This window comes from Mustela nivalis (genome assembly GCF_964662115.1).
Source record: "Mustela nivalis genome assembly, chromosome: 13".
Lineage (NCBI taxonomy): Eukaryota > Metazoa > Chordata > Mammalia > Carnivora > Mustelidae > Mustela > Mustela nivalis.
The window spans coordinates 29373506-29400441 of record NC_139032.1 but is presented as its reverse complement, the minus strand read 5'-3'; the positions used below and the strand labels follow the sequence as shown (position 1 = coordinate 29400441).

The following is a 26936-nucleotide window of genomic DNA, read 5'->3' as shown; positions in this document are numbered from 1 at the left end:
AATAACATATTAGACTAAATCTTCCACTGAGCAAATTATGTTTAAAAACAATTTGAAGGTACTAGAGAGCAACCAAAAAAGTACATAGAAATTGGAGGAGATTTAAGCCTTGAAAAAAGGAAACTACATTGGGGTCTCTGCTAACTGTCTCCTTAGATCTCTTATATGAGAAGTGGGAGAGGGTTTTGTAGGGTCACTGATGCCCAGAAATGAAGGCACGAACTGATGGACTTGAGACGTAATTAAGACGAGACTATTAGTTGCCAGAGGAACAAAAAATAAATAAATGGGACAAAAGAAAACATCAAAAGGTAGACTTAAACCCAAACATACTAACAAGGATATTAATTACAAAAATTAAATAATAATTAGCTAAATATGCTAGTAAAAAGGCACAAATGTTAGACTGGATAAAAAAACCAAGATCCAACTATATGTTGTTTTCAAGAGATCCATTCTAACTATAAAGACAGAGGTAGATTAAAGTAAAAGAAAAGAAAGGTTATACAGATAATAAGCGCAGAAAGCTGGTATGGCACTACAAGCCGCAGATGACATAGACTTCATAGACAAGGTATGACCAGAGATAAAGAGGGACATTTTATAATGGCACCACGGTCAGGTTGTCAGGAGAAATACCAATTATAGATGGGTATGAGCCTAATAACAGAGTTCCAAAATACATGAAGCAAAAATTGACAGAAGCAGAGAGAGAAAGGCAAATGCACAGTTACTTAAAATACTTAAGGGGCGCTTGGGGGGCGCTGTCAGTTGGGTGTCCAGCTCTTGGTTTCGGCTCAGGTCATGATCTCAGGGTCCTGAGATTGGGCCTGCATTGGGCTCTGTGCTGAATGAGGAATCTGCCTTTCCTCTCCCTCCGCCCCTTGTCCACATGACCTCCCCCTACCAGAATAAATAAATTAATCTTAAATAATACTTAGAAGTAAATTTAATAAAAGATGTATAAGACCTCTACGCTGGAAACTACAGAACATTGCTTAAAGAAACAAATATTTAAAGAGAGAACCCATATAATTCCAGAACAATATCCAGAACAATTTTGAAAAACAAATTAAAAACAAAACAAAAAAAAAACACAAAAAACCTGGCAGACTCATACTACCTGATTTCAAGAATTTAAGCTACATGATCAAGACTGTGAGGTATCAGCAAAAGGATAGATAGATGGTAGAACTGAAGAGTGAAGAGTCTAGAAATACATATCCATATAGTTCATCCTTTATATATACATGTATATGTGCGTGTATAGTCAGTTGGTCTTTGACAGAGACACAAAGGCAATTCAATTTTGAACAGATGGGCTGAAAAAGCTGGATATCTATATGGCAAAAAAGAACCTCTACCTCACAACTACAAGAATTAATTTGAGTTGGATCATAGACTTCAACATAAATGCTAAAACTATAAAGCTCCTAGAAGAAAATGTAGGAGAATATATATATATATTTTACATTGGAACCATCTAAGATTTCTTACAAGGGATGAAAAAAAAAACCATAAACCATACAAGAAAAAATGGGTAAATTATAGATTTCATCAGAATGAAAATTTTCTTTTCTTTGGTAAACATTGTTAAGAAAGTGAAAAAGCAAGCCACCAGGCAAGATAAAATATTTTTAATACATACATTTAACAGAGAACTTGTGTCTAGATTACATAAAGCTCTTACTCCCTAAGAAACAACTCGTTTTTTTAAAATGTACAAAAGAAATGAATACACACTTCAAAAAAGATATATAAATTGGCAGTAAACACATGAAAATCACTCAACATCATTTGCTGTCAAGAAGATGCATAGTAAATGCAGAAAGAGGTGACATTTCATACTTATTGAAGTGGCTGAAATTAGTAAGATTGACAATATTCAAATGTTTGCTATGTGGAACAACTGGGATTCTCATAAATTGCTGGTGGAATGTGAGATGGTACAACCATTTTGGAAAACTACATGGCGTTTTCTTAATAAAGTTAAACAGGCATCTACTCAGTAATTCCATTCTGTAGTATTTACGCAAGAAAAATGAAAGCACATGTCTATGAAAAGACATAAATATGAATGTTAATTTGATGCTTTTTTCATACCCCAAACCGGAAACAACCCAAATACCCCTCAGTAGGAGAATAAATAAACATTACAGTATATTCATACAGTGATTGTTACAGGCGATAAAAAAGAATGTAAGAATGACTCAAGCATAGTTAACATGGAAATCTCAAAAAAAAAGATGTGGAGCCAAACCAGACACAAAAGAATGCGTACTCTTTGTATTTATATGAAATTCAAGAATAAGCAAAACTAAACTCTCTTGCAGAAATCCAAATATTGGTTGCTGGGGAGTGGTAGAACCACAAAGGAGCTTCTTGGGGTGACAGAAATGTTCTCTGTTTTGACTTCACTCTTTCTAGATTTTCATTTAATTTTTTATAAAAGTACTTAAAAGCCACTCTGCGTTCAGAGGGTATAAAAAACTATAGCACTTTAGCCCTCAAAGTATTGTGAGCACCATTGTTGTTTCATGCTTTTTTTGTTGTTAAAAAATCATGCTGGAATACCTAGCATCTCAAACTGCCTTGGAAACTCTCACTTAAATAAGAGATTTATGTGCATAATTGGGTTCAGGTGAGGTAAAAAACTGCTATAACGACACCAGGAACATAACTTTATTTTTCTTAAGCCTCAGAAGATGATTTCAAAAAGGTTCATTTTTCTGGAACATATTTACAAGGTTATTGGAAGCACTTTTTAAAAAATAAACGTTTAAGAAAACATTCTGACCATGCTGGTACTAGTAGATCTTTTTGGGGCAGATGATGCAGTATTTTGTTCTTTCTTAATATTTCTTTCAACCCAAATGTTCATGTGGTTTTGAATTTTTTATTCTATTGTAGCTGAAGTTTACATTCAAGACCTACTTTCCTTATGGCTCTCCGTCTCTTGTTATGGTGCTGCTGCAACACCCAAAAGGTATGTGAAAGTTGATTCTGATCATATTAAAATAATTTCTAAGAAAGAACATGGACACATCATGACCCTTCACTACCAGTCCCTTATCTATAAAACAGGGGAGATGGACTTGGTCATCTCTAACATCCCTTCAACCTCTCAGGGTCTCACATTCTGTGGGATTTTGATATGAGAATTTTCTGGACTTCCCAGTTATCATCACTTACCAAAAGAAAGGAAAAAATCATTCTCTCATTAGGTTTTGATAGTCTGCTCTAGATAACATAGGCCTCTACTGGTGCTAGCCAGATCCACCTGAGTGCCAGGAACAGGCTAAGATTTGGCTGAGGAAGACGTTTGTATTTCATTCTTTCTACTCTGTGCCACTTGTTACAGAAGGAAAGATAAAATGATGAACAAAGCCTAGGAAATTTAGGGGAAATTTCTCCTGAGTCAAGGGAAGACTTTTGAAAGAATTCAGTTAAGTGTATAGATCATGGCCTTCTCTAATCTCATTTACCAGCCTTCCATTGGCCACATCCAGTTGGGAAAGTGTTGATTCCATCCTTAACCCAACTGGGGTGGACTTGTTAGCATGTGCAGGAACTTGTGTTTAGGCTCCATTTCAGGCATGGAGAATAAAGTCCTTCTCATGGAAGCCTGGCATCTGAGGGAAAGGCAGAGACTCTGCCAGAGAAGAAGGCATTTTTAACTGTGGAGGGAAAAAGAAGATAGAAGATCTGGTAATACTCCTTTCTTATGTCAGTTTTCCTTGCATTTTTTCCCGAGACGTGAGTAAATTGATTTAATCAAGGAAAGCAGATGATTCAAAGTTTCAGAGCAATTTACAAAATCCAGTTCTTGTTCCTTTTTCCAGAAGCTGTAGATTCTCACCCAGAGTGACCTATCTGAGCCCCTCCGCTCAGGTGCGAGTGGTAGAGGTGATAATGAGGCTAAAGGAACCTGTGGTCGACAGTGTTATGAAACTCATCCTGTGGGAACACAATGAGAAAACCTTGATAACGAGACAGAACTAAGTCAGCATTTCTCTTTCTAGGGGTACACTTTACAGCTTAGGTCAAATTAGAGAAGCCTGGGCTCAGCCTGTGTGAAAAGCTGAATGAGCTCCAGAAAAAATACGGGAATTGTTAGTTTTTAAGTTGGGAAATCTATAAACAAAAGACTAAGGTGATACCTTGGGCATGATGTCAGCCATTTACCTTTTCCTTTGTGTGACTGTCCCAGACTTATGTCCAAAAATAAGTAAGTGAATTTTAGCAGTAGTTCCTGCTATTCTTTTTTTCAGCATATTACTTTTGGGGGGTAAAATGTTAAGTTCACAAATTGAAGTATTTTTTTTTTAAGATTTTATTTATTCATTTGACAGGCAGAGATCACAAGGCAGAGAGGCAGGCAGAGAGGGAGGAAGGGAAGTAGGCTCCCTGCTGAGCAGAGAGCCCGATGGGGGGCTCGATCCCAGGACCCTGGGATCATGACCTGAGCCGAAGTCAGAGGCTTTAACCTCTAAGCCACACAGGTGCCCCTGAAGTATTTTTTTAATACTTTATTTACTTACCTGAGACAAAGAAAGAGCACAAGGAGGGGCAGAGGGAGAAGCAGGCTCCTCATCGAGCAGGGAGCATGATGTGGGGCTCAATCCCAGGACCCCGGGATCATGACCTGAGCTGAGGGCAGACGCTTAACTGACTGAGCCACCCAGATGTCCCTGAAGTATTTTTTAATAGTAGAATTTTCTATTCATCAGAAATTGATTTTGTGCCCACTGTAAAGACCTGTGGGGTATAAAAGATCACTTATGAGCCCTGACTATCCAAGAGTTACAAGTAGAGAGGCACATGAAATGAGGGTCGAAATAATTAATACAAAGAAGAAAATGAAACGCCTTCAGAGGCTACCAGTGAAGTCTTACGGACATTCAAAGGAGGGAAAGATAACATATGATCCTGTATCCGTGACATTTGTGGAGTCGCTGGCAGTGCCTACCCCATCACTTACATTATCCTCTGATGTATTTAATTATAGAATCTGTCACCACATGGAAAAGTGGTAACTTTTTTAGATGTTGTTTTGAACTGCAGACACATACAGGTTCAGATGTGTCTAAAATCATAGGATTATTGTCAAACCAGAAAAACTAACTCAAGAAAGGACATTTGTTTGTAGGATACCGTGTATTATTTTCCTGGCCTTTTGTTTCGTTTAAACCTGAAATCATATTCTGAATTTATCATAGTCATAGAAAAACAGTTGGACAGCCTATCCTTAGTTCCTTGTTGACTTTAATCACCATCTCCATGTACTTTGAAATCATAAATTGTCAGTGATGGGGTGGGGGGTAAAGAAGAAAAAAACCTGGGCTATCTGCCCTACAACATTTCCAGTCCGAGGGCAGGCTGCTTATGCGGTTTGTCGCTTTCCGTGTACCTGAGTTAAAGAGCCTGTGAAGTTCAGTTCTATGTAACATGAGGTTTTCCCAGGCCTAAGGGATGGATATCGGCTGGGAATAGCATGAGGCCAGTGGTGTGGGTCCCATGGACCAGGAGAAATAAGGCCTTTTTCCAAAGCTTTTCTGGTCTTAGCAGCAGATAGTCCTAATGGGTTTGACTTTTCTTCAGTTCCCTCTGGTGTGTCTCTCTGCCCACAGAGATCCCACAAGAACTGTGGCACCAGCCACTGAAACATATTTCCGAAATGCTCCGAGAAATAGTTGAAGACCAGACTCACAGGTAAGCAAATCCTGATGACTCCTAGGTCTGCATCGTAGTGTTCTCTCTTGATGCTGATCTTTACTTCACGGAGTAAGTAAAGTAAGTAAGTAGGAGGGCTGACAGGGGTCGGCATTACCGACCATCCCCGAAGAGGTAAGCACATTGCTGATTGAGGTTGGAGGAAGCGCATAGCCAGCTACACGTATCACTTTGAGCAGCTCAGAATCAACAGGTACATATGTAAATACCTTGTGTAGAAACTGTATTGGATTTTGAAATATACAAGCATAACAATGAGAAGAATAGACTGTGTAAGAAAGGCGGTGCCTACATGCTGCCCCGCCCCCAGCCACGCAGGAGAAGGGCAGTGCCCTCTGGGTCCCTTGGCTTCTCCTTTCCTCTTACTCTCAAGGGAAGAGAAATTCTTCTCTTGCACAGTAGGATAAAATGCCCCCCTTTCCTCCTCTTTTTAATAAATGTGTGTCTAAAGTTAGAAAATCCATTCTAATATGAATTAATTTCTAACATGATACTAAGTACCCTCTCACATTATTTTCCTAAAAGCAATCACATTTGGGCTTTACTATGTTCATTGTGGCATAATATCCTTCTGCTTCCTCTGACTTACACTTTTTGTAGAGTGTAAATATTTTATTTGTTGTCTCTACTAAGCTACTGAAACTTTATTTGTCTTTATTTGTTCCTTCTGCCACTATTCCCTCTTGAAATCCTCTATTATCTCCTCACTGAGCCATCACAGTTTGGTTGGTCCTCCTTATGTTCATAGTCACTAATGAAGGCTTTGTGCCAGTTACTCACCTACCCCTCCCCAACAATAAATGAGACAAAAAGAACTAGCAGCCAAGCAGGGATAGAGTTTTGGCCATAGTAATGACCTGTAACACCTGGCAGCCCCATGTGCATCCTTTCCCATGTGCATCCTTTTAGGTTGTCTCTGTTGCAGAGCCGGACCTAGCCCCCAAACCCTGGGGGACTCCTACCTAACCTAGATCTGCCTTAAGTAGGTCCCAGTCTCCACCTGCAGAGAGGAGTGGGTGAACAGGTTTAGATGCTTTCTTAGCTGGCCACTGGGACTGCCTCACATGCTCAGTTACTGGCAGAAAACAGCAAGGACCAGGCCCATCTGTGCAAGCCGCACTCTAAGCTCTCATCCAGGTGCAATGCCCACCTGTGAGCGGGAAGCGTGAGAGAGCCCTGGTGCTCACGTTATAGTGAGGTCTGTAGGGGAGAGGCCCTGTGGAGCCTGTCCCTTGCTTTTGAGACATCATAACCCAGCCGACCACTGAGGTGGCCCACAGAGCACCACATCTCCCTCCTGTGGGACAAGGAAGATTAATACCCTCCTTTCTTTTGTCTCCACTGTTCCACAAGCTTGGTTTTATAACATTTAATCACTTGTTTTTAGAACAGATACAGCAGGCCCAGATCCAACCAAGGGAGGTGCAGAACTCTCCTGTTCCAGGAGTTTCCCTGGTTCAGAAGGAAAGTTCTGAACTACCCTGATCTCAGGCCAATCCTGCTCCATTTTCTCTAGGGGAGATATTAAGCTGCTGACTTAATATCACTGTGTCACTGTGCATAGTAATGAGTCATTTCCTTGAGCAAAGTCTACCCTTTCAACAACCAGTGCACCTCTCAGTTCCCAGCATGACAAAAGGAAAGCTTCACAAAAGCTTCTAACTTTCCAGCTCGGACATACATGTGATGACAGCAAAGAATACAGTATGCAGCCTATTCAAAATTCCTAATTGCCAAAATACTGACCAGAACCCTGTGTTTTGTCAGAAAGGAAATAGTGCATGTTTCTGTCTGCGTCCCTTCCCTGGTCTCCATCTGGACCCACAGGAGCCCCCTCATTTCTTGCTCTGGAGCTGCCTGGGTGGCCGCCTCATGGCTGGGGGCCCCACTTTCCACGGCAGCCCAGCTGTGCAGGTCAGCTAGAAAGCAGACGAGGCCTGCAGGTTCTCATCTTGTAGCATTCCTGTTGGTCATGGTCCTGAATCTTTCTTTGTCAAAGGCCTGTACTCGCTCATGGTCCTTGGATATAATTTTAAATGTGTGAAGTCCTCAGGGCACCTGGTGTTTTGAAAGACCTGCCTTTGATGGCCCTGTGATGGGTTCAGCATGGCATTGTGAGCTACTTTTCTGAGTCTAACTTGTATTCCTTGCAAGTTGTACTTCAGTGCATAAGAACAATTTAAGCCAATCATTCACAAACATTACAGTAGCTTTAAGAACCAAAAAGAGAAAGAAATCAAGTTGCTGGCTGCCATGTGTTTTGGTTCTGTTCCAGGTCCTACGGAGGCCCCTTTGAGTGCTGGTTTTTGTTCATTCACTTTGGAGGATGGGCTGATATCGCGGCTGAGCAGTTAGTGATGTCAGAAGCTGAACCCCCTGAGGCCCTGCTCTGGCTCTTGGCATTCAGCTACAGCCCACGTGACGGGAGTCTGCAGCGAGCACAGACCATGGTGGGTGGCAAGGCCCACTGCGTGCGGGGCTCTGGGTCCGTCTCGGGATCAGAAAGGATCCTGTAGGAAGGGGCCCTGTAGGGGGGTTGTCTTCTACTAACCCCCAGGCACCTAAGCACTGAGTGTTCACTGTGTTCATTGTGGAAGGAAGTCGATGTCCACCCAGATAGGTGTGTGCGTGCTGGGTGTGTGGTCGGAGACGTCTTCTTTCCTCACAGAGTTAACTAGAGACAGGACACTGCCACTCTGCTTTCTTCGGAGGCATCGAGTAGACGAGGCATAGCCCTTCTGTCCCCCACGTTTTATCTGTTCTTGCTCGGCTGCCACCTCTGCCCTCGTTTACAGATGCTCCTGGCCCAGGGGCCACGTCCTCTAGCATTTGCTTTGCAGAGTCTGACTGCTCTTCTGAGGAGCACAGTCCTCTCTCTAATCAGCAGCCCGGCCTATCTTGACTTACTGCTTTTTTGATCAGTCAACAGGTCCTCATATTACCAGCTTTGTTTAGAACTCTTATTAAAGTAATCTGATGTTAACCCCTTAGCTTCTGAAAAAGGTCTTGGGCATTCCATAAATAACAGAGCCACTAAGTGCTAGACTGACTGTGGCAAAGAGAGTTGTTGTTTTATGTGGAGTGTAATGATTACAGGAAGCCACGCTTTGATTAAAGGCATTGGCACCTCCCTTGCATACATTTATTTGCCAGTTTTTAAGACGTTAACTGCTAGCATTTTTTGCTAATTTCAATAATTAAAGAGAACAGGTTTCTTTATATTGAGAACAGTGCTCCTATTTGCTTGATGTTTTCCGTTGTTGGAAAAAAGCAGAGACTAATACAGATATGTCAGTATATTTTACTTGTTTAAAAGCTTGCATGGTAGAGGAAGGAAAGAGTTTTGGATTTTGGAAACTTGAAATTTGACGATAATTTATTTTGGATCAAAAATAGAACATTTTTTTTTAAAGGATTTTATTTATTTGACAGAGAGAGAGAAATCACAAGTAGGCAGAGAGGCAGGCAGAGAGAGAGAGGGGGGAGGAAGCAGGCTCCCCCGGAGCAGAGAGCCAGATGTGGGGTTTGATCCCAGGACCCTGGGATCATGACCTGAGCCGAAGGCAGAGGCTTTAACCCACTGAGCCACCCAGGCGCCCCAAAATAGAACATTTTAAAGAAATTATCATAATCCACAAAATGTATTTGAGGGTTGCTGTATGATTAAAAAGAAAGCCTTCTATTTCCCTTTTAAAATATCAATTAAACTAATTAAGGGAACTCCTAATTCTAATTAGGGGAAATCCTTATTTTTAATTATAGTAGTAGGTAAAATGTATGTAGCAGTAAGGATTTGCAAAACCCTGTTATATATACTTTGATTGTTTATAAGCTAAGTTGGAAGGTTATGTGTTAAATTCTGTATTGATTATAAAAACTAACAGAGGTTCACTTTTGAACTATAGAGAAATAAATTGTCCCCCCAAAAAATGTAATTTCTAGAAAGTTCTGCACTGGCATGTCTTTCTAATACTTAACTTTGTCTTTTTTTCTTTTTTTTTTTTTTAAATAAAACCTGTGCATAGTTCTTACTCCAGGATGCTTAGGCATACTGGATAAAAATAGATTAGCTCTGGGCACCTGGGTAGCTCAGTTGGGTAAGCGTCTGCCTTCAGCTCAGGTCATGATCTTGGGCTTCCTGCTCAGCAGGGAGTCTGCTTCTCCCTCTCCCTCTGCCTCTTCCCCTACAGATCATGCTCTCTCTTGCTTTCTCTCAAATAAATAAAATCTCTTAAAAAAATAGATTAATTTCTTCACTCAGGCTAGTTTAGGGCCAGCATACTGGCTTCCGTCTTAGCTACCCTGTTAGAGGTGTCTATTCATCTTGTGATTGAAGCCACACTTCATGTTTGTGATCCCAAAGCCTCTTTCTTCCTCCTTTGTGCCCAGGTGGAGGCGCTGGTGTGTGTGACGTCCCGAGGAGCAAATGGGCCCAGTTTTCCTAGTTTAACTAGTAAGACATACCTCTCGGTCTCCTGGGTTTTTCAAGCTTTAATCCCTTTGATGGTCTGTTGGGTGACTTGAGAAACAAACTGTGAGCTGCCTTTGAACATGTGATTATTGGGAGATTTGAATGAGCCTGACAACATCTGTGCCTTTTCCTCAAAATGTGTCATTAAATCCAGTTAATTGCTCAGCCCTGATAGTAAACCGTGGCTAGAAGCACTGTCTCTCCGGCCGTCCTTGAGATTCAGTAATGAGGAAGCAAGAGCAACTGCCACACAAAGTCCCACCCTGCTCTCTGCAGACCATGTTCACTGCCAGCCGGTGTCTCTCTTCTCTTGCTGACTTTGAATTGGATCACAGTAAAAACAAAAAATGCCTGTGTTTTTGTATATCCCTAAGAATTAGGCCATTCTCTAACTTTGTCATTCTACCTTGAGGAATTATCCTAGGGAAGTAATTAGAGAGCCATACAAAGATTTATGTGTAAGACATGAGCATTATTGTAATTGTAGATGTTACAAATGGCCTTAACTTTCAATAGTAAAGAACTGACTAAATAAATTGTGACATATTCTAACCATGAACTAGCATTCTGCCATGAAAAATCATGTTCTCAAAGACCATAGATACATGACACGCTTCCAGTGCATTGTGAAAACTGTAGGAAAACATAGTGCTGTGTTCAGAAGGCATGGGAAGAAGATGAGAAGGATGCGAACCTGGTTTCTTCCATCTCCTCTGGAGAAAAGGGAGCAGGACCAGTCTGAGATTAAGTTAGATCAGAACTTTTATTTGGGTAGTGGGGTTATATGCTTTTTATTCTAATTCTACCATGAGCATATGTAAATTTTCATAATGCAGGATAAAAAGTATTGCTTAGAAAAGAAAGCTTATGTCTTTTACCTAAAAACAAATTAAAAAGTATTTAAAGTTATGGACACGAAAGGCATTTAAAGGGAAAGATGGTCTGGAATGAAGACCAGTTTTAGGGAGTACTGGACAAAGGCAGAAAGTCAAGAAGATATTCTTCAGTCAAGAAGAAAATGGATATGAAGGCAGAGCTTCCTAAGCTCTGACATTTTTGTACACCATTCAGATGGCAGGAGGGTCTTGGGCTCCCATAGATGCCATCAGATGAGGGCAGGCTGGGCCCAGCTGACAGAAGCAGGTGGTGAGAGAGTAGCCCTCTCCTTCTGGAATGCAGCCATTCTCCGTGGAAGAGCCCCATGGTACAGTTTCTCACGGTCTTGGACTGTGGTCAGAATAGCTCACACAGCACTCCTAGTGTACTGGAGTTTATGACAGACTTCATTGAATGAGGCCCTAACTTCCACGGTGCGGGGGGGGGGGGGGGGGACACAAAATCCATAAAATTGGTCATGGGAATTCTCAGAATAGGCCCAAGTATTCTTCCGAAAGTGACGGAACATAGCTGTTCATGAGTGCCATGTGGCATTTTGGATCTATGGCTTTTCAGTTTTTTCTTTGTTTCCAAGTCACAACTTGATGTACCATTATAGCAAGCAGAAGTCTCAGCATGAAATAAGAATCTTTAATGCAAAAACAACCCACAGACCTACAACAATCACCATTATTATGTGCATTCCACAGACTTGTGACCTCTGCTTGGGCTTTAAACATGTATGAACAGACTGTCCTAGTGTCTAAAGCAAAACAAATGTGGGGTGTGTGTGTGTTTCCTTCCCTCAAAGATAGCAAAAGGCAAAAGGCAAACCTCATTCTTATCGGAACATTGGCTCAGTGGAGGTCCAGTTGCATGGGGCTTTAATTGATTTGTGGCTGTGATAGTGAGCGAGTCTTCAAGGAGCTTTTTGTTCTTTTCCCCACAATATAAAAATCTGACTGCATTCTGCTGAGGATTTTTCTCCATTTCCTTTCTTTAAAAAAAAAAAAAAAATTCCTGGCATGGTGCCTTGGCTGCTTAGTGAGCAAGACGAAAGAAAAGTCAAGAAGTTTCCATTACGCCCATTTGAGTTTGTGTGGAGCAGTGTGTAAGCTCAGACATGAGTCGCCTCTGTTTGCCTTCCCTCGGGCACCAGTCCTCTCTTCTTTCTGGAGGCTTGCTTCAAAGTCCCAAGTAAATCCTAGAACCGTGCCTGTCTTGACTCTTCCTTAATCTCTCACCTTATACTTCCCAGGCAGAGGTAAAGGCAGTGCTCATCCGCCTCAAAAAGCTGCTTGGAAGTCCGAGTCTCTCAGCCGAGGATCTTCAGGCAGCAGCTGCAGAGAGCCAAGACAGAGACCCCAGACCACCTTTGTGTCAACAGCTCATCAGGCGCCTCCTCCTGAACTTCCTGCTCTGGACTCCTAGAGCCCATGTGATTGCCCGCGAAGTCCTCACCCTTGTAAGTCTCCCCTTCTGTAGCACACTGTCTCACTCACATTCCAAGAAAGAGGTGGATTGTCTCTAGTGAAGAGGCCAAGGGTCTGGCCTTTGACAAGGGTGTGTACCAGGGTGCTTTCCAAACATGGATGGGCAGGACAGTTGGGACCCCAGAGCCTGTCCCCTTGCAACACCTTCATGACATGGAAGAGAAAATGGAGGCTCAGAGAAAGAAGGGGACTTCTAGGTCACAGCTTGCTACCAGGGCCCATAGCCAAAGCTAGGTCTTATGTGTCCCCATGTACTTCTTCTTTTAGTTACATTGCATGACTCCATTCCCCTCATGAAGAGGAGTAATTCTTCAGTGAGGTGTGTTCACTGTAGCAATCCAAAGAGTTTTGTTTGTTAATTTAAAAAAATGTATATTTGCTATTTACAATGAATTCCTTCCTGAAACCCAGAAGATGTGAGGGATAAAGAATGGTCTAAGTCAGAAGTGAGTATCATTCGTGGCATTGGATTAGGTAGTGACTTCTTGGATAATGTCACCAAAGGCACAGGCAATGACAACAAATAAGTCAGTTGAACTTCATCACAATGAAAACCTTTTGTTCATCAAAAGATATTAGTAAGACAAACTCATGGAATGGGAAGAAAACATTTGGGAATCAAATATCTGAAAGGGTTTAGTATCCACAGTATATTGGAAATTCTTACAAATCAACAATAGCAAAAATCTAAATCCAAGGTGGGCAACAGATCAAAATTGACTTTTCTCCAAAGATAGACTGATGGCCATTAAACACATGAAAAAATGCCCAACATTATTTGCCATTAGGGAAGTGCAGATCAAAACCCACAAAACCCAAAATGATGCACACCCACCAGGATGGCTATTATAGACAAAACAAAATGGAAAAGAACAAGTGTTGGTGAGGATGTAGAGAAATTGGAACTCTCAAAAAAAAAAAAAAAAAAGAAAGAAATTGTTAAGTCTCATATTTCCAGTTGGGAATATTAAAATTGTACAGCTACTGTGGAAGAGTTTGATGGTTCCTGAAAAAATTAACCAGAGTTACCATATGATCTGGCAATTCTATTTCTTTGTGAAAGAATTTGTAGAATTAAACAGAAACTTAGCCACCCCTGTTCATAATGGCATTACGCGCAACAGCCAAAGGTGCAAACAACCCAAGTGTCAATCAATTAATTTATTAATAAATTAATAAAGTGTGGTCGGTATATACAGTGGGATATTTTTAAGCCCTACAAATGAATGAAGTTCTGATACATGGTACCACATGGATGAACCTTGAGGACATTATGCTGAAATAACCAAGACACAAAAGGTTACATACTGTATAATTGATTTATATGAGGTACCTAAAATAGCAAATTTTTAGAGACAAAAAGTAGATTAGAGGTTACCAAGAGCTGGGCAGGGGAGAGGGATGGAGAGTTTGTTTGGGATAAAGGCAAAGTTTTAGAAATGGATAATAGTAATGGTTGTACAGTATTATGAATTTACTTCATGTCAGTGAGTTGTCCATTTAAAAATGGTTAAAAGAGCAAGTTTAAAAAGCACCCACTTGCTGGCTCTTAGAATTTTTATTTGCTTTTGTTTCTATTTTTTATTAACTTGTAATATACATACAGAACATGAATAGCTTGATTAATGTTCATAAACCAAAAATAACTATGCAGCCAGCAACCAACTCAAGAAAGGAATGTTCCCAGCACCCAGACAGCCCCCTCTTGCTCCCTTCCCCGGGCAAGTTCTGTTTGAATGTGAATATGAGGGGAGTCCCAGTGATAAGTGGGACTGCCAAGAATCTCAGAAGCCAGCACTGGGGAGGTTCTCCTCAGTCCTAGTAGAACAGTCAGCATGGAGCAGGCAGGCTGCAGCAGCCAGCCTGTCAGTCCTGCCTCTCATGTTCAGACAGAAGTCCTCTCAGGAGCCTGGGCACTGCCAAGAGCAGAAAAGGATTCACCTGTTACGCATGCTGGGTGCCTTCTCAGCACCCACCCCAGCACAAAATCTATTGTATACTTTTATACAGAGCATACCTCACTTAATTTCAAGTCTGTTTAGGGTGGATGAACTTCATAGCTGAAAGCTAAAAAATGTCCCGCGTGGGCGCCTGGGTGGCTCAGTGGGTTAAGCCGCTGCCTTCGGCTCAGGTCATGATCTCAGAGTCCTGAGATCGAGTCCCACATCGGGCTCCCTGCTCAGCGGGGAGCCTGCTTCCCTCTCTCTCTCTCTCTGCCTGCCTCTCCATCTACTTGTGATTTCTCTCTGTCAAATAAATAAATAAAATCTTTAAAAAAAAAAAAAAAAAAAAATGTCCCGCGTGTCCATAGACCTCAGTACCAACTAACGTTTTCTCTCTGGCCAGGTATAAGTATAATAGTTGCTTTTCAGCCACTGCCTCAACCAAGTGATCAAGGTCAACGAGAATAGTGATAAGTCATTTTGATTATAGCTACCTTTAGGATAATGTGATGAAAATGGCACTTCTGTCGTCTTCCTCCCCAAAACCTGTAGCCCCAGTCTAATACTGAGAAAAGTAATTGACAAGTCCTAGTTGAGGGGCATTCAACAAAATACCTACCCAGTACTCCTCAAAACTGTCTAGACCATCAAAAAAAGGAAAGTGTGAGAAACTGTTGCAGCCAAGAGGAGCATAAGGAGACTTGAAAATTAAATATAATGTATCTTGGATGTGATCCTGGGACCAAAAAGGGACATCAGGGGAAAATTGAGGAGATCAAAATGAAGCTTGGCCTTTAGTTACTAAAAGTATATCTATGTCAGTTTATTAATTGTGACAAATGTACTATAAAATTAAGATGTTAACAATGGGAAAACTGGTTGTGGAAGATACACGATCTCTCTGCATTATCTTTTCAGTAAACTATAAATCTAAAACTGGTCTAATATTAAAAGTTATTTCAAAAAGTCAGCCACAGGCATTTTTGAATCATGAAAGTGTTGGAGGTATTTTTGTCACCTGAAACTAATGAACTACCATGAGACAAATGAAAATGGAATCAACTTTCCAAAATTAATACAGCAAAAACAGTTGAAAGAGAAGTTCACAGCAATACAGGCTCCCCTCAAGAAACAGGAAACCCCAAATACACAACCTAACTTTTACCTTTATTTCTAAAGGAACTGCAAAGAGAAGAACAGATCCTAAAGTTAGTAGAAGTAAGGGACTAATGAAGATCAGAGCATAAATAAATGAAAGAGGCACCACACACACACACACACACACACACACACACTCAAACACATAAGAAAAGATCAATAAAACTAAAGTGTGGTTCTTTAAAAAGATAAAACTGAAAAACCTTCAGCCAGACTGATTAAGAAAAAGAGGGCTGAAATCAATAAAATCAGAAATGAAAAAAATTAAAGTTGACACCACAGAAATACAGAGGCTCATAAGAGATTACTACAAACAATTATAGAGCAACAAATTGGAAAACCTAGAAGAAACGGATAAATTCTGAGAAACAAGTAACCATCCAAGACTGAATACAAAGTAGAAAATCTGAGTAGACTCATTACAAGTAATGAAATTTTATCAATAATTTTAAAGCTAAATTATCACTCTTCGCAGATGATATGATACTATATGTGGAAAACCCAAAAGACTCCACTCCAAAACTGCTAGAACTTATACAGGAATTCAGTAAAGTGTCAGGATATAAAATCAATGCACAGAAATCAGTTGCATTTCTCTACACCAACAGCAAGACAGAAGAAAGAGAAATTAAGGAATCAATCCCATTTACAATTGCACCCAAAACCATAAGATACCTAGGAATAAACCTAACCAAAGAGGCACAGAATCTATACTCAGAAAACTATAAAGTACTCATGAAAGAAATTGAGGAAGACACAAAGAAATGGAAAAATGTTCCATGCTCCTGGATTGGAAGAATAAATATTGTGAAAATGTCTATGCTACCTAAAGCAATCTACACATTTAATGCAATTCCTATCAAAGTACCATCCATCTTTTTCAAAGAAATGGAACAAATAATTCTAAAATTTATATGGAACCAGAAAAGACCTCGAATAGCCAAAGGGATATTGAAAAAGAAAGCCAACGTTGGTGGCATCACAATTCCGGACTTCAAGCTCTATTACAAAGCTGTCATCATCAAGATAGCATGGTACTGGCACAAAAACAGACACATAGATCAATGGAACAGAATGGAGAGCCCAGAAATAGACCCTCAACTCTACAGTCATCTAATCTTCGACAAAGCAGGAAAGAATGTCCAATGGAAAAAAGACAGCCTCTTCAATAAATGGTGCTGGGAAAATTGGACAGCCACATGCAGAAAAATGAAATTGGACCATTTCCTTACACCACACACAAAAATAGACTCAAAATGGATGAAGGACCTCAATGTGTGAAAGGAATCCATCAAAATCCTTGAGGAGAACACAGGCAGCAACCTCTTCGAACTCAGCCGCAGCAGCATCTTCCTAGGAACAACGCCAAAGGCAAGGGAAGCAAGGGCAAAAATGAACTACTGGGATTTCATCAAGATCCAAAGCTTTTGCACAGCAAAGGAAACAGTTAACAAAATCAAAAGACAACTGACAGAATGGGAGAAGATATTTGCAAACGACATATCAGATAAAGGACTAGTGTCCAGAATCTATAAAGAACTTAGCAAACTCAACACCCAAAGAACAAATAATCCAATCAAGAAATGGGCAGAGGACATGAACAGACATTTCTGCAAAGAAGACATCCAGATGGCCAACAGACACATGAAAAAGTGCTCCATATCACTTGGCATCAGGGAAATACAAATCAAAACCACAATGAGATATCACCTCACACCAGTCAGAATGGCTAAACTCAACAAGTCAGGAAATGACAGATGCTGGCGAGGATGTGGAGAAAGGGGAACCCTCCTACACTGTTGGTGGGAATGCAAGCTGGTGCAGCCACTCTGGAAAACAGCATGGAGGTTCCTCAAAATGTTGAAAATAGAACTGCCCTATGACCCAGCAATTGCACTACTGGGTATTTACCCTAAAGATACAAACGTAGTGATCCAAAGGGGCACGTGCACCCGAATGTTTTTAGCAGCAATGTCCACAATAGCCAAACTATGGAAAGAACCTAGATGTCCATCAACAGATGAATGGATCAAGAAGATGTGGTATATATACACAATGGAATACTATGCAGCCATTTCAAAAGAAATGAAATCTTGCCATTTGCGACAACATGGATGGAACTAGAGCGTATCATGCTTAGCGAAATAAGTCAAGCAGAGAAAGACAACTATCATATGATCTCCCTGATATGAGGAAGTGGTGATGCAACATGGGGGCTTAAGTGGGTAGGAGAAGAATCAATGAAACAAGATGGGATTGGGAGGGAGACAAACCATAAGTGACTCTTAATCTCACAAAACAAACTGAGGGTTGCTGGGGGGAGGGGGTTTGGGAGAAGGGGGTGGCATTATGGACATTGGGGAGGGTATGGACTTTGGTGAGTGCTGTGAAATGTGTAAACCTGGTGATTCACAGACCTGTACCCCTGGGGATAAAAATATATGTTTATAAAAAATTAAAAATTAAAAAAAAAATCATATGATCATTTCAACAGCTGCAGAAAAAGTATCTGACAAAGCTAATATCCATTTATGATAAAAACTCTCAAAGAGTGGATATAGAAGGAATGTACCTCAACATATTAGGGGCCATATATGACAAATCCACAGCTAACATTATCCTGAATGGTGAAAAAAGGATGCAAGCGTTTTTTCTAAGATAAGGAAAAAAGACAAGGATGCTACTCTCATCACTTTTGTTCAACATATCACTGGAGGTCCTAGCCATAGCAATCAGGCAAGGGGGGAGAAAAAGGCATCTCTATTAGTAAGGAAGAAATAAAACTGTCACCATTTGAAGACTCCACCAAAAAACTATTAGAACTAATAAATGAATGCAGTAAAGTCAGAGGACACAAATTACCATACAGAAATGGGTTATGTTTCTATCATGAAGCATCAAAAGGTGAAATTTAGAAAACAGCCCCACTTATAATTGCATTGGAAAGAATAAAATATGTAAGAATAAATTTGCTTTTTAAAAAGATTTTATTTATTTGAGAGAGAAAGTATGCATATGAGCAGCGGGGAGGGGTAGAGGGAAAGGAGGAAGCAGACTCCCACTGAGCAGGGAGCCCAATGCAGGATTTGATCCCAGGACCCTGGGATCATGACCTGAGCCAAAGCAGACGCTTAATGGACTGAGCCACCCAGGCACCCTATGGGAATAAATTTAACCAAAGAGATGAAAGACCTGTACTCTGAAAATTATAAAACACTGATGGAAGAAATTGAAGATGACACAAATAAGTGGAAAGATATTCTATGGTGATTGTTTGGAAGAATTAACATTCTTAAAATTATTACCCAAAGCAATCTGCAGATTCATTGCAATCCCTACTAAAATACCAATGGCATCTTTCACAGAATTAGAACAAAGAAACCTAAATTTTTTATGTTTGTGTATTTGTGGTTAAAAAAGATCTCAAATAGCCAAAACAGTCTTGAGAAAGAACAAAGGTGGAGGTGACATGTGCCCTGATTTCAAACTATACTACAGAGTTATCATAATCAAAACAGTATGGTATTGGCAAAAAATAGATACAGAGATGAATGGAATTGAGAATCCAGAAATAAATCCATACGTATATGGTTAATCTACAGGAATGGAGACAAGAATATACAATGGAGAAAAGACAATAAATGGTGCTGGGAAAACGGTACCACTATCTTACACCGCATATAAAGTAAATTCAAAATGGATTAAAGACTTGAATATAAGACCTGAAATCATAAAACTCCTAGAAGAAAAAACATAGGCAGTAAGCTCTTCATCTTCAACATCAATATTTTTTTTTTGAAGTTGTCTCCTCAGGCAAGGGCAACAAAAGCTAAAATAAAATAAATGGTACTACCTCAAACTAAAAAGCTTTTGCACAGTGGGGGAAACCATCAACAAAATGAAACATAGCCTACTAAATGGGAGGACATTTTTGAAAATCATACATCTGATCAGGGGTTAATATCGAAATATAAAAAGAACTTACACAACATAAGGGGGGAAACCTGATTAAAAAATGAACGGAGGACTTAGACATTTTTTCCAAAGAAATATAGATGGCCAAGAGATGTTTGAAAAGATGCTCATCATCACTAGCCATTAGGGAACCACAAATCAAAACCACAATGAGATATCACCTCACACCTGTCAGATGGGCTATTATCAAAAAGACACAAGGTGTGTTGACAGGACTGTGGAGAAAAGAGAACCTTATACACTACAGCAGGATTGTAAATTGGTGCAGCCACTATACAAAACAATGTGGAAGTCCCTTAAAAAGTTAAAAATGCAACTACTATATAATCCAGCAAATCTACTTCTGGGTATTTATCTGAAGAAAATGAAAACATGAATTCAGAAAGATAATATGCAGCCCTGTGTTCAATGTAGCATTATTTTTAATAGCTAAGATATGGAAGCAACGTAAGTGTCCATTAGTACATGAAGGGATAAAAAGGATGTGGTATGTATTTGGAATATTACTCAGCCATAAAAAATTTTAAAAAATGAAATCTTGCCATTTCAACATAGATAGACCTTGAGGGTATTGTGCTAAGTAAAATAAAGAGAAGATTTTTAAAAAAATAATAAGTAAAGAAGAAATATAAACACCATATGATTTCACTTATATGTGGAATCTAAAAAACAAAATGGGGGCACCTGGTTGGCTCAGCTGGCAGAGCATGCAACTGTTGATCTTGGGGTCATGAGTTTAAGCCCCGCATAGAGCTTACTTAAAGTAGATAGATAGATAAAATTAAAATGTCCTTGACTATTTAAAAAAATAAAATTAAAACTTAAATACAACGGGCGCCTGGGTGGCTCAGTGGGTTAAGCTGCTGCCTTCAGCTCGGGTCGTGATCTCGGGGTCCTGGGATCAAGCCCTGCATCAGGCTCTTTGCTCAGCGGGGAGCCTGCTTCCTCCTCTCTCTCTGCCTGCCTCTCTGCCTGCTTGTGATCTCTCTCTGTCAAATAAATAAATAAAATCTTTAAAAAAAAAACTTAAAAATAAAACAAATGAAAAAGCAAAATAAAATGGAAACAGACTCATAGATATGGTAAACAAATTGATAGTTACCAGAGTGGTGGTTGTTGGGGGGGGGGGGGTAGGGAAGGTGAAACAGGTGAAGGCAGTTAAGAGGAAAAAGCTTCCAGTTATAAAATAATTAAGTTGTAAATTCTGGTCCAAGATGGCTATTTAGGAAGATGGTGAACTCACCTATTTCCATGGACACACCAAATCTATACCTATTTATAGAACAATTCCTTCTGAAGAACTGAGGGCTGACTGAACATCTTCTGCACAGCAGAAGATAGACCACATAGAGAATGGCAAGAAAGATGGAGACACAATAACGAAGGGAAACCATCTGCCCCCTGCCCCCACCCCACACACACTGGAACTATTTTGGAGAGGGATAGTACTGAGGGACCATGAGTAGATTTGTCTGCCCTGGGGCACAGAAAAAAAAAAAAAGCCATAGTTTAAAAAGCCAACTAAAATATAAAGGAATCAATCCTAGAGCCCTGCTAAATAGTAAAGGAGCTGCTGGAATTCTCTGGGTCAGAGGGACTGCTGAGCACCATGATTTATGTTCTCCTTTCACCTTCATAGTACAGACATGAGGCAGGTCTGGGCACCAAAGCCAGCAAGCCCCATGCCTCTAGCCCACACAGCCCCAGACACCTTGGGAAACATAAAAATGTGATTTAAAAGAGCAACTAAAATATAAAGGATCCATCCCTAGAAACTTGACAGTCACTGGGCAGGGGAGGACTCTCTCCGGATCAAAGGCCTTGGCAAGCACCATGGTTTACATTCCGCCCTACCTTGATAGCATGGATGGGAGCAGGGTTCAGGTGCCCAGTCAGCCTATCACCTCTGTGAGCCTGGGCCTCTAGCCTATATAGCCCAAGCCTTGGTCAGCATTCACTCTAGCTCCAGCCATCTCATCAAAGTGACAAAAATGCAGTCTAGCACCACTTCGGCTCCACGTGACTTGCTGAGATATCCTCAGTGCAGAGCACCCTGGGCCCACCAAGCCCTTCCCCACCTTGGCCTCTGCTGTCCCGTCATAGGCCCCTTGCACAGAGCATCCTGGGACCCCCTGCCTGCACCAGACACAGACTCAGACATCCATTCAGAGTCACCAGGCGCAGACATTCTACATGGAAAATGACCATTCTTTCAAGTTTAGGAGAAGTAACTGTACCACTGAATATATAGAAACAAACACAGAAAGTCAGGAAAAATGAAGACACAGAGGAATATGCTCCAAACAGAAGAACAAGCACAAAACCTCAGGGAAAAAAACTGAATGAAATGGAGATAACCAGTCTACCTGCTAAAGAGTTCAGAGTAATGATCCATAACGATACTCCTCAGAATGAAGAGTAGCTGAACTTACTGAGAACTTTAACAAAGAGATAGAATATAAAAAAGAATCGATCAAGAGTTGAAGAATAGGGATGCCTGGGTGGCTCAGTTGGTTGAGCAGCTGCCTTTGGCTCGGGTCGTGATCCCGGTGTCCTGGGATCGAGTCCCACATCGGGCTCCTTGCTCCGCGGGGAGCCCGCTTCTTCCTCTGACTCTGCCTTCCACTCTGCCTGTGCTCACTCTCGCTCTCTCTCTGACAAATAAATAAATAAAATCTTAAAAAAAAAAAAAAAGTTGAAGAATACAATAACTGAAATGAAAAGTACATGATAGGGAATCAACAGTAGATTAAAGGATGCAGAAGAATGGATCAATGATCTGAAAGGGTAATGGAAAAACATCCAAGCTGAGCAGAGAAAAGAGTTTTTAAAAATGAGGTTAAGGGGAGGGGTGTCTTGGACAACATTAAGTGAACAAACATTTGCTTTGTAGGAGTCCCAGAGGAGAAAAGAGAAAGGGTCGGAAAACTTACCTGAAGAAATAATAGCTGAAAATTACACTAGTCTGGGGAAAGAAATAGACATCCAGGTTCAAGAAGCACAGAGAGTTTCAAACAAGATGAACTTAGTACACCATGATGTGTAATAAGTAACATGTCAGAGATTAAAGATAAAGAGAAAATTTTAAAAGCAGAAAGAGAGAAGCAATTAATAACAAATGAGAGACCTAAAGGAATGAACAGGAAAAAAAAAATACAAGCAAGAATACTCTCTTGGCAAAATTATCATCCAAAATTGAAAGGTAGTTTTCCAGATAAACAAAATTCAAAGGAGTTCATCTTAATGAAATCAGTTTTACAAAAAATGTTAAATGGAATTCTCTTAGTGGAAAAGACCATAATTGGAAGTAAAAAAATTATAAAAACGAAAAAAATTTCATGAGTAAAAGGAAACACATATAGATAGTAAAACAATCACTTACCAAGCTAGTATGAAGGTTAAGTGACAAAAGTAGCAAAAAGTAGTAGTATATGTAACACTGGGTGGGAAGGTAAAAATGAAGTTCTTTTGGAATTGGTCCAAACTTAAGTGACTATCAACTTAATATAGACAGCTATATAATTAGGATGTTACATATGAACTGCATGGTGGTCACTAACCAAAAACTTTTAATAGATACAAAAAAATAAAGAGAAAAAAAGCCAAGCATAACACTAAAGAAAGCCATCAATCATAAGGAAAAAGAACAGGAGACAAAGGAGAAGAACTCCAGGTACCTGGGTGGCTCAGTCGGTTGGGCGTCTGCCTTTGGCTCAGGTCATGATCTCAGGGTTCTTGGGATTGAGTCCTGCACTGGGCTCCCTGCTTGGCAGGGAGTCTGCTTCTTCCTCTCTCTGCTCATCCTCTGTCTCTCTCAAATAAATAAAATCTTTGAAAAAAGAGAGAACTACAAAAACAACCAGAAAACAATGAACAAAATGGCAATAAATACATATGTATTTATGTATATATACATATGTGTGTGTATGTACTGTCCATATATATATGTATATATTGCCTATAAGACATTCTGCTTCAGACCTAAAGAGACATACAGACTGAAAGTGAATGGATGGAAAAAGATACTCCATGTAAATGGAGACAAAAAAGAGAGAGAAAGGCAGAGTAGCAATACTTATATCAGAGAAGACAGACTTCAAAACAAAGTCTGTAACAAAAGACAAGAGCATTATGTAATGAGAAGGCATTGATCTACCAAGAGGATATAACAACTATAAATATCTATGCACCCAACATCGAAGCATTTAAATACGTAAAGCAAAAAGAACAGATGTTCAAGGGAGAAATGGCCAGTAACACAATAACAGTATGAGATTTTCACACCCCACCTGTAGCATTGACTAGATCATCCAGGCAGGAAATCAATAAGGAAACAGTGTCTTTGAGCAGCCCCAGAACGTTACACTCCAGAACACCAGAATGCACATTCTTTTCAGGTGTACACAGAACATTCTCCGGGATAGACCACACGTTAGGCCATGAAACAGATCTCAATAAATTTAAAAAGATTGAAATCACACATGTATCTTTCTGAAACACTATGGTATGAAACTAGAACTTAATCACAAGAAAAAAAGAAAAAAGAAAAAACAAACACATGGAGGCTAAACAACATGGTACTAAAGAACCAGTGGGTCAAAAAAAAAGAACCAGTGGGTCAATGAAGAAATCAAAGAGGCTATCAGAAAGATACATAGAGACAAAATGAAAACAATGGTTCAAAATCTTTGGGATGCAGTGAAAGCAGTTCTAAGAGGGAAGTTTATAGCAATACAGGCTTACCATAAGAAACAAGAAAAATCTCAAACAATCTAACCTTACACCAAAAGGAAGTGGAGAAAATGAACAAAGCCCAAAGTTAGTATAAGGAAGGAAATATTAAAGTTCAGAGCAGAAATAAATGAAACTGATACCAAAAAAAAAAAAAAAAAAAAAAAAAGAAGAAGAAGAAGAAAAGAAAGAAAAAAGAAAACCAAAAGGATCAGTGAAAATAAGAGCTAGTTCTTTGAAAAGTTAGATGAAATTGATAAACCTTTAAGCAGAAAAAAAAGTGAGAAGACCCAAATAAAATCAGAAATGAAAGAGGAGAAATAACCAAAACCACAGAAATACAAAGGATTATTAGACTATTACGAAAAATTACATGAGATCAAATTGGACAACCCAGAAAAAATGGATAAATTCCTAGAAACATACAGTCTTCCTAAAATGAATCAGGAAGAAATAGAAAATCTGAACAATTACTAGTAATGAAATTGAATCAGTTATCAAAAATTCCCAAAAAACAAAAGTCTACAACCAGACAGATTCAGTGGTGAATTCTTCCAAACATTTAAAGAAAAGTTAGTATCTGTTTTCCTCAAACCATTCCAAAAACGTAGAAGAAGAAGAAGGAAAGCTTCCAAATATATTCTGTGATGCCAGTATATTACCCTCATTCCAAAACCAAAAGCACTGCAAAATATAAGACAAAACAAAAAAATAACAGGCTACTATTCCTAATGAACATAGATGCAAAATGCTTAACAAAATATTAGCAAACTAAATTCAACAATACATTTAAAGTATGATTTGCTATGACCAAATGGGATTTATTCTGGGGTTGATAGTTCAGTATTTGCAAATCAATCTTAATGACACATCACATTGACAAAGGACAATAATTATATGATCATATTAATATTTGCAGAAAAAGCATCTGACAAAATTAAACACCCCTTTATGATAAAAACTCTCAACAGTTAAGTGTAAATGGAAGGTATCTCAGTAAAGACTGTATATGACAGACCCACAGCTAACATCATACTCAATGGAGAAAAACTGAGAGATTTCCTCTAAGATTGGGAGCAAAACAAGGACATCTACTCTTGCCACTTTTATTCAACACAGTACTGGAAGCCCTGTCCACAGACAAGAAAAAAAAAAAAAAGATAAAAGGCATCCACACTGGTAAGAAGAATTAAACTCTCAGTATTTGCACATGACATGATGCTACACATAGAAAACCATAGACTCCACCAGAAAACCTATTAGAATAAATGAATTCAGTAAAGTTGCTGGATACAAAATTAATATTGCTTTCTGTACACTAAGAAGAAAGTAGCAGAAAGAAATTAGGAAGACAATTCCATTTACAGTAGCTCCAAAAAATCAAATACCTAGGAATAAACTAACCAAGGAGGGGACAGACTATACTCTGAAAACTACAAAACATTGATGAAAGAAATTGAATATGACACAAAAGGAAGATACACCATGTTCATTAGGAGAATTAATATCCATGTTATCCAATGCAATCTCTAGATTCAGTGCTATCCCTATCAAAATATACCAGTAGTATTTTTCATAGAACTACAACAAATAAACTGAAAGTTTGTATGGAACCGCAAAAGACCCTTGAGTAGCCAGAGCAATCCTAAGAAAGAATAAAGCTGGAGGTATTAGAGTCCCAGATTTCAAGATATACTACAAATCTATAATAATGAAAACATTATGGTATTGGCACAAAAGCAGACACACAGATGAATGGAACAGAATAGAGGGCCCAGAAGTAAATCCATGCTTATATGGCTAATTTATGACAGTGAAGGCAAGAATCTACAATGGGGAAAAGACAGTCTCTTCAATAAATGGTGCTGGGAAAAACTGAACAGCTACATGCCAAAGAATGAAACTGCACCACTGTGTCACACCGTATAAACCCAAAATAAACTCAAAATGGATCAAATAAACTCAAAATGGATCAAAGACCTAAATGTGAGACCTGAAACCATAAAAATCCTACAAGAAAACGTAGGAAGTAATCCCTTTGACATTGACCTTAGCAACATTTTCCTAGATGTGTCTCCTCAGACAAGGGAAACAAAAGCAAAAATAAACTATTGGAATCACACCAAAATAAAAAGCTTTCATAGCAAAAGAAACCATCAACAAAATGAAAAAATAATCTACTGAATAGAGGATATTTGCAAATAGCATCTGATAAAGGGTTAAGATCCAAAATATATAAAGAACTTACACAACTCTACACCAAGGGGCACCTGGGTGGCTCAGTTGTTAAGGGTCTGCCTTTGGCTTGGGTCATGATCCCAGGGTCTTGGGATCAAGCCCTGCATCTGGCTCCCTGCTCAGCAGGAAGCTTGCTTCTCCCTCTCACAGTAGCCCTGCTTGTGTTTCCTCTCTTTCAGTATGTCTCTATTTCTGTCAAATAAATAAATCTCTTTTTAAAAAATACAATTCTACACCAAAAGTACAAATATAATTCATTTAAAATAGGTAGAAGGTAGGGGGGGAGGAGTCAAGATGGCGGAGAAGTAGCAGGCTGAG

The 26936-nt window shown here is 39.6% G+C and overlaps 1 protein-coding gene across 4 annotated transcripts in view; it reads left to right on the top strand.

Moving 5' to 3' along the window:
• Positions 1–26936, top strand: part of FANCC (FA complementation group C) — a 283427-nt gene that overhangs the window by 250959 nt on the left and 5532 nt on the right. For all 4 annotated transcript variants that reach the window (XM_082697226.1, XM_082697227.1, XM_082697228.1 and 1 more), the window contains 4 exons: positions 2911–2986; positions 5631–5712; positions 8009–8183; positions 12339–12545. In XM_082697226.1, the coding sequence (XP_082553352.1) occupies positions 2911–2986; positions 5631–5712; positions 8009–8183; positions 12339–12545 (540 nt within the window). The remainder of the gene's footprint in view (positions 1–2910; positions 2987–5630; positions 5713–8008; positions 8184–12338; positions 12546–26936) is intronic.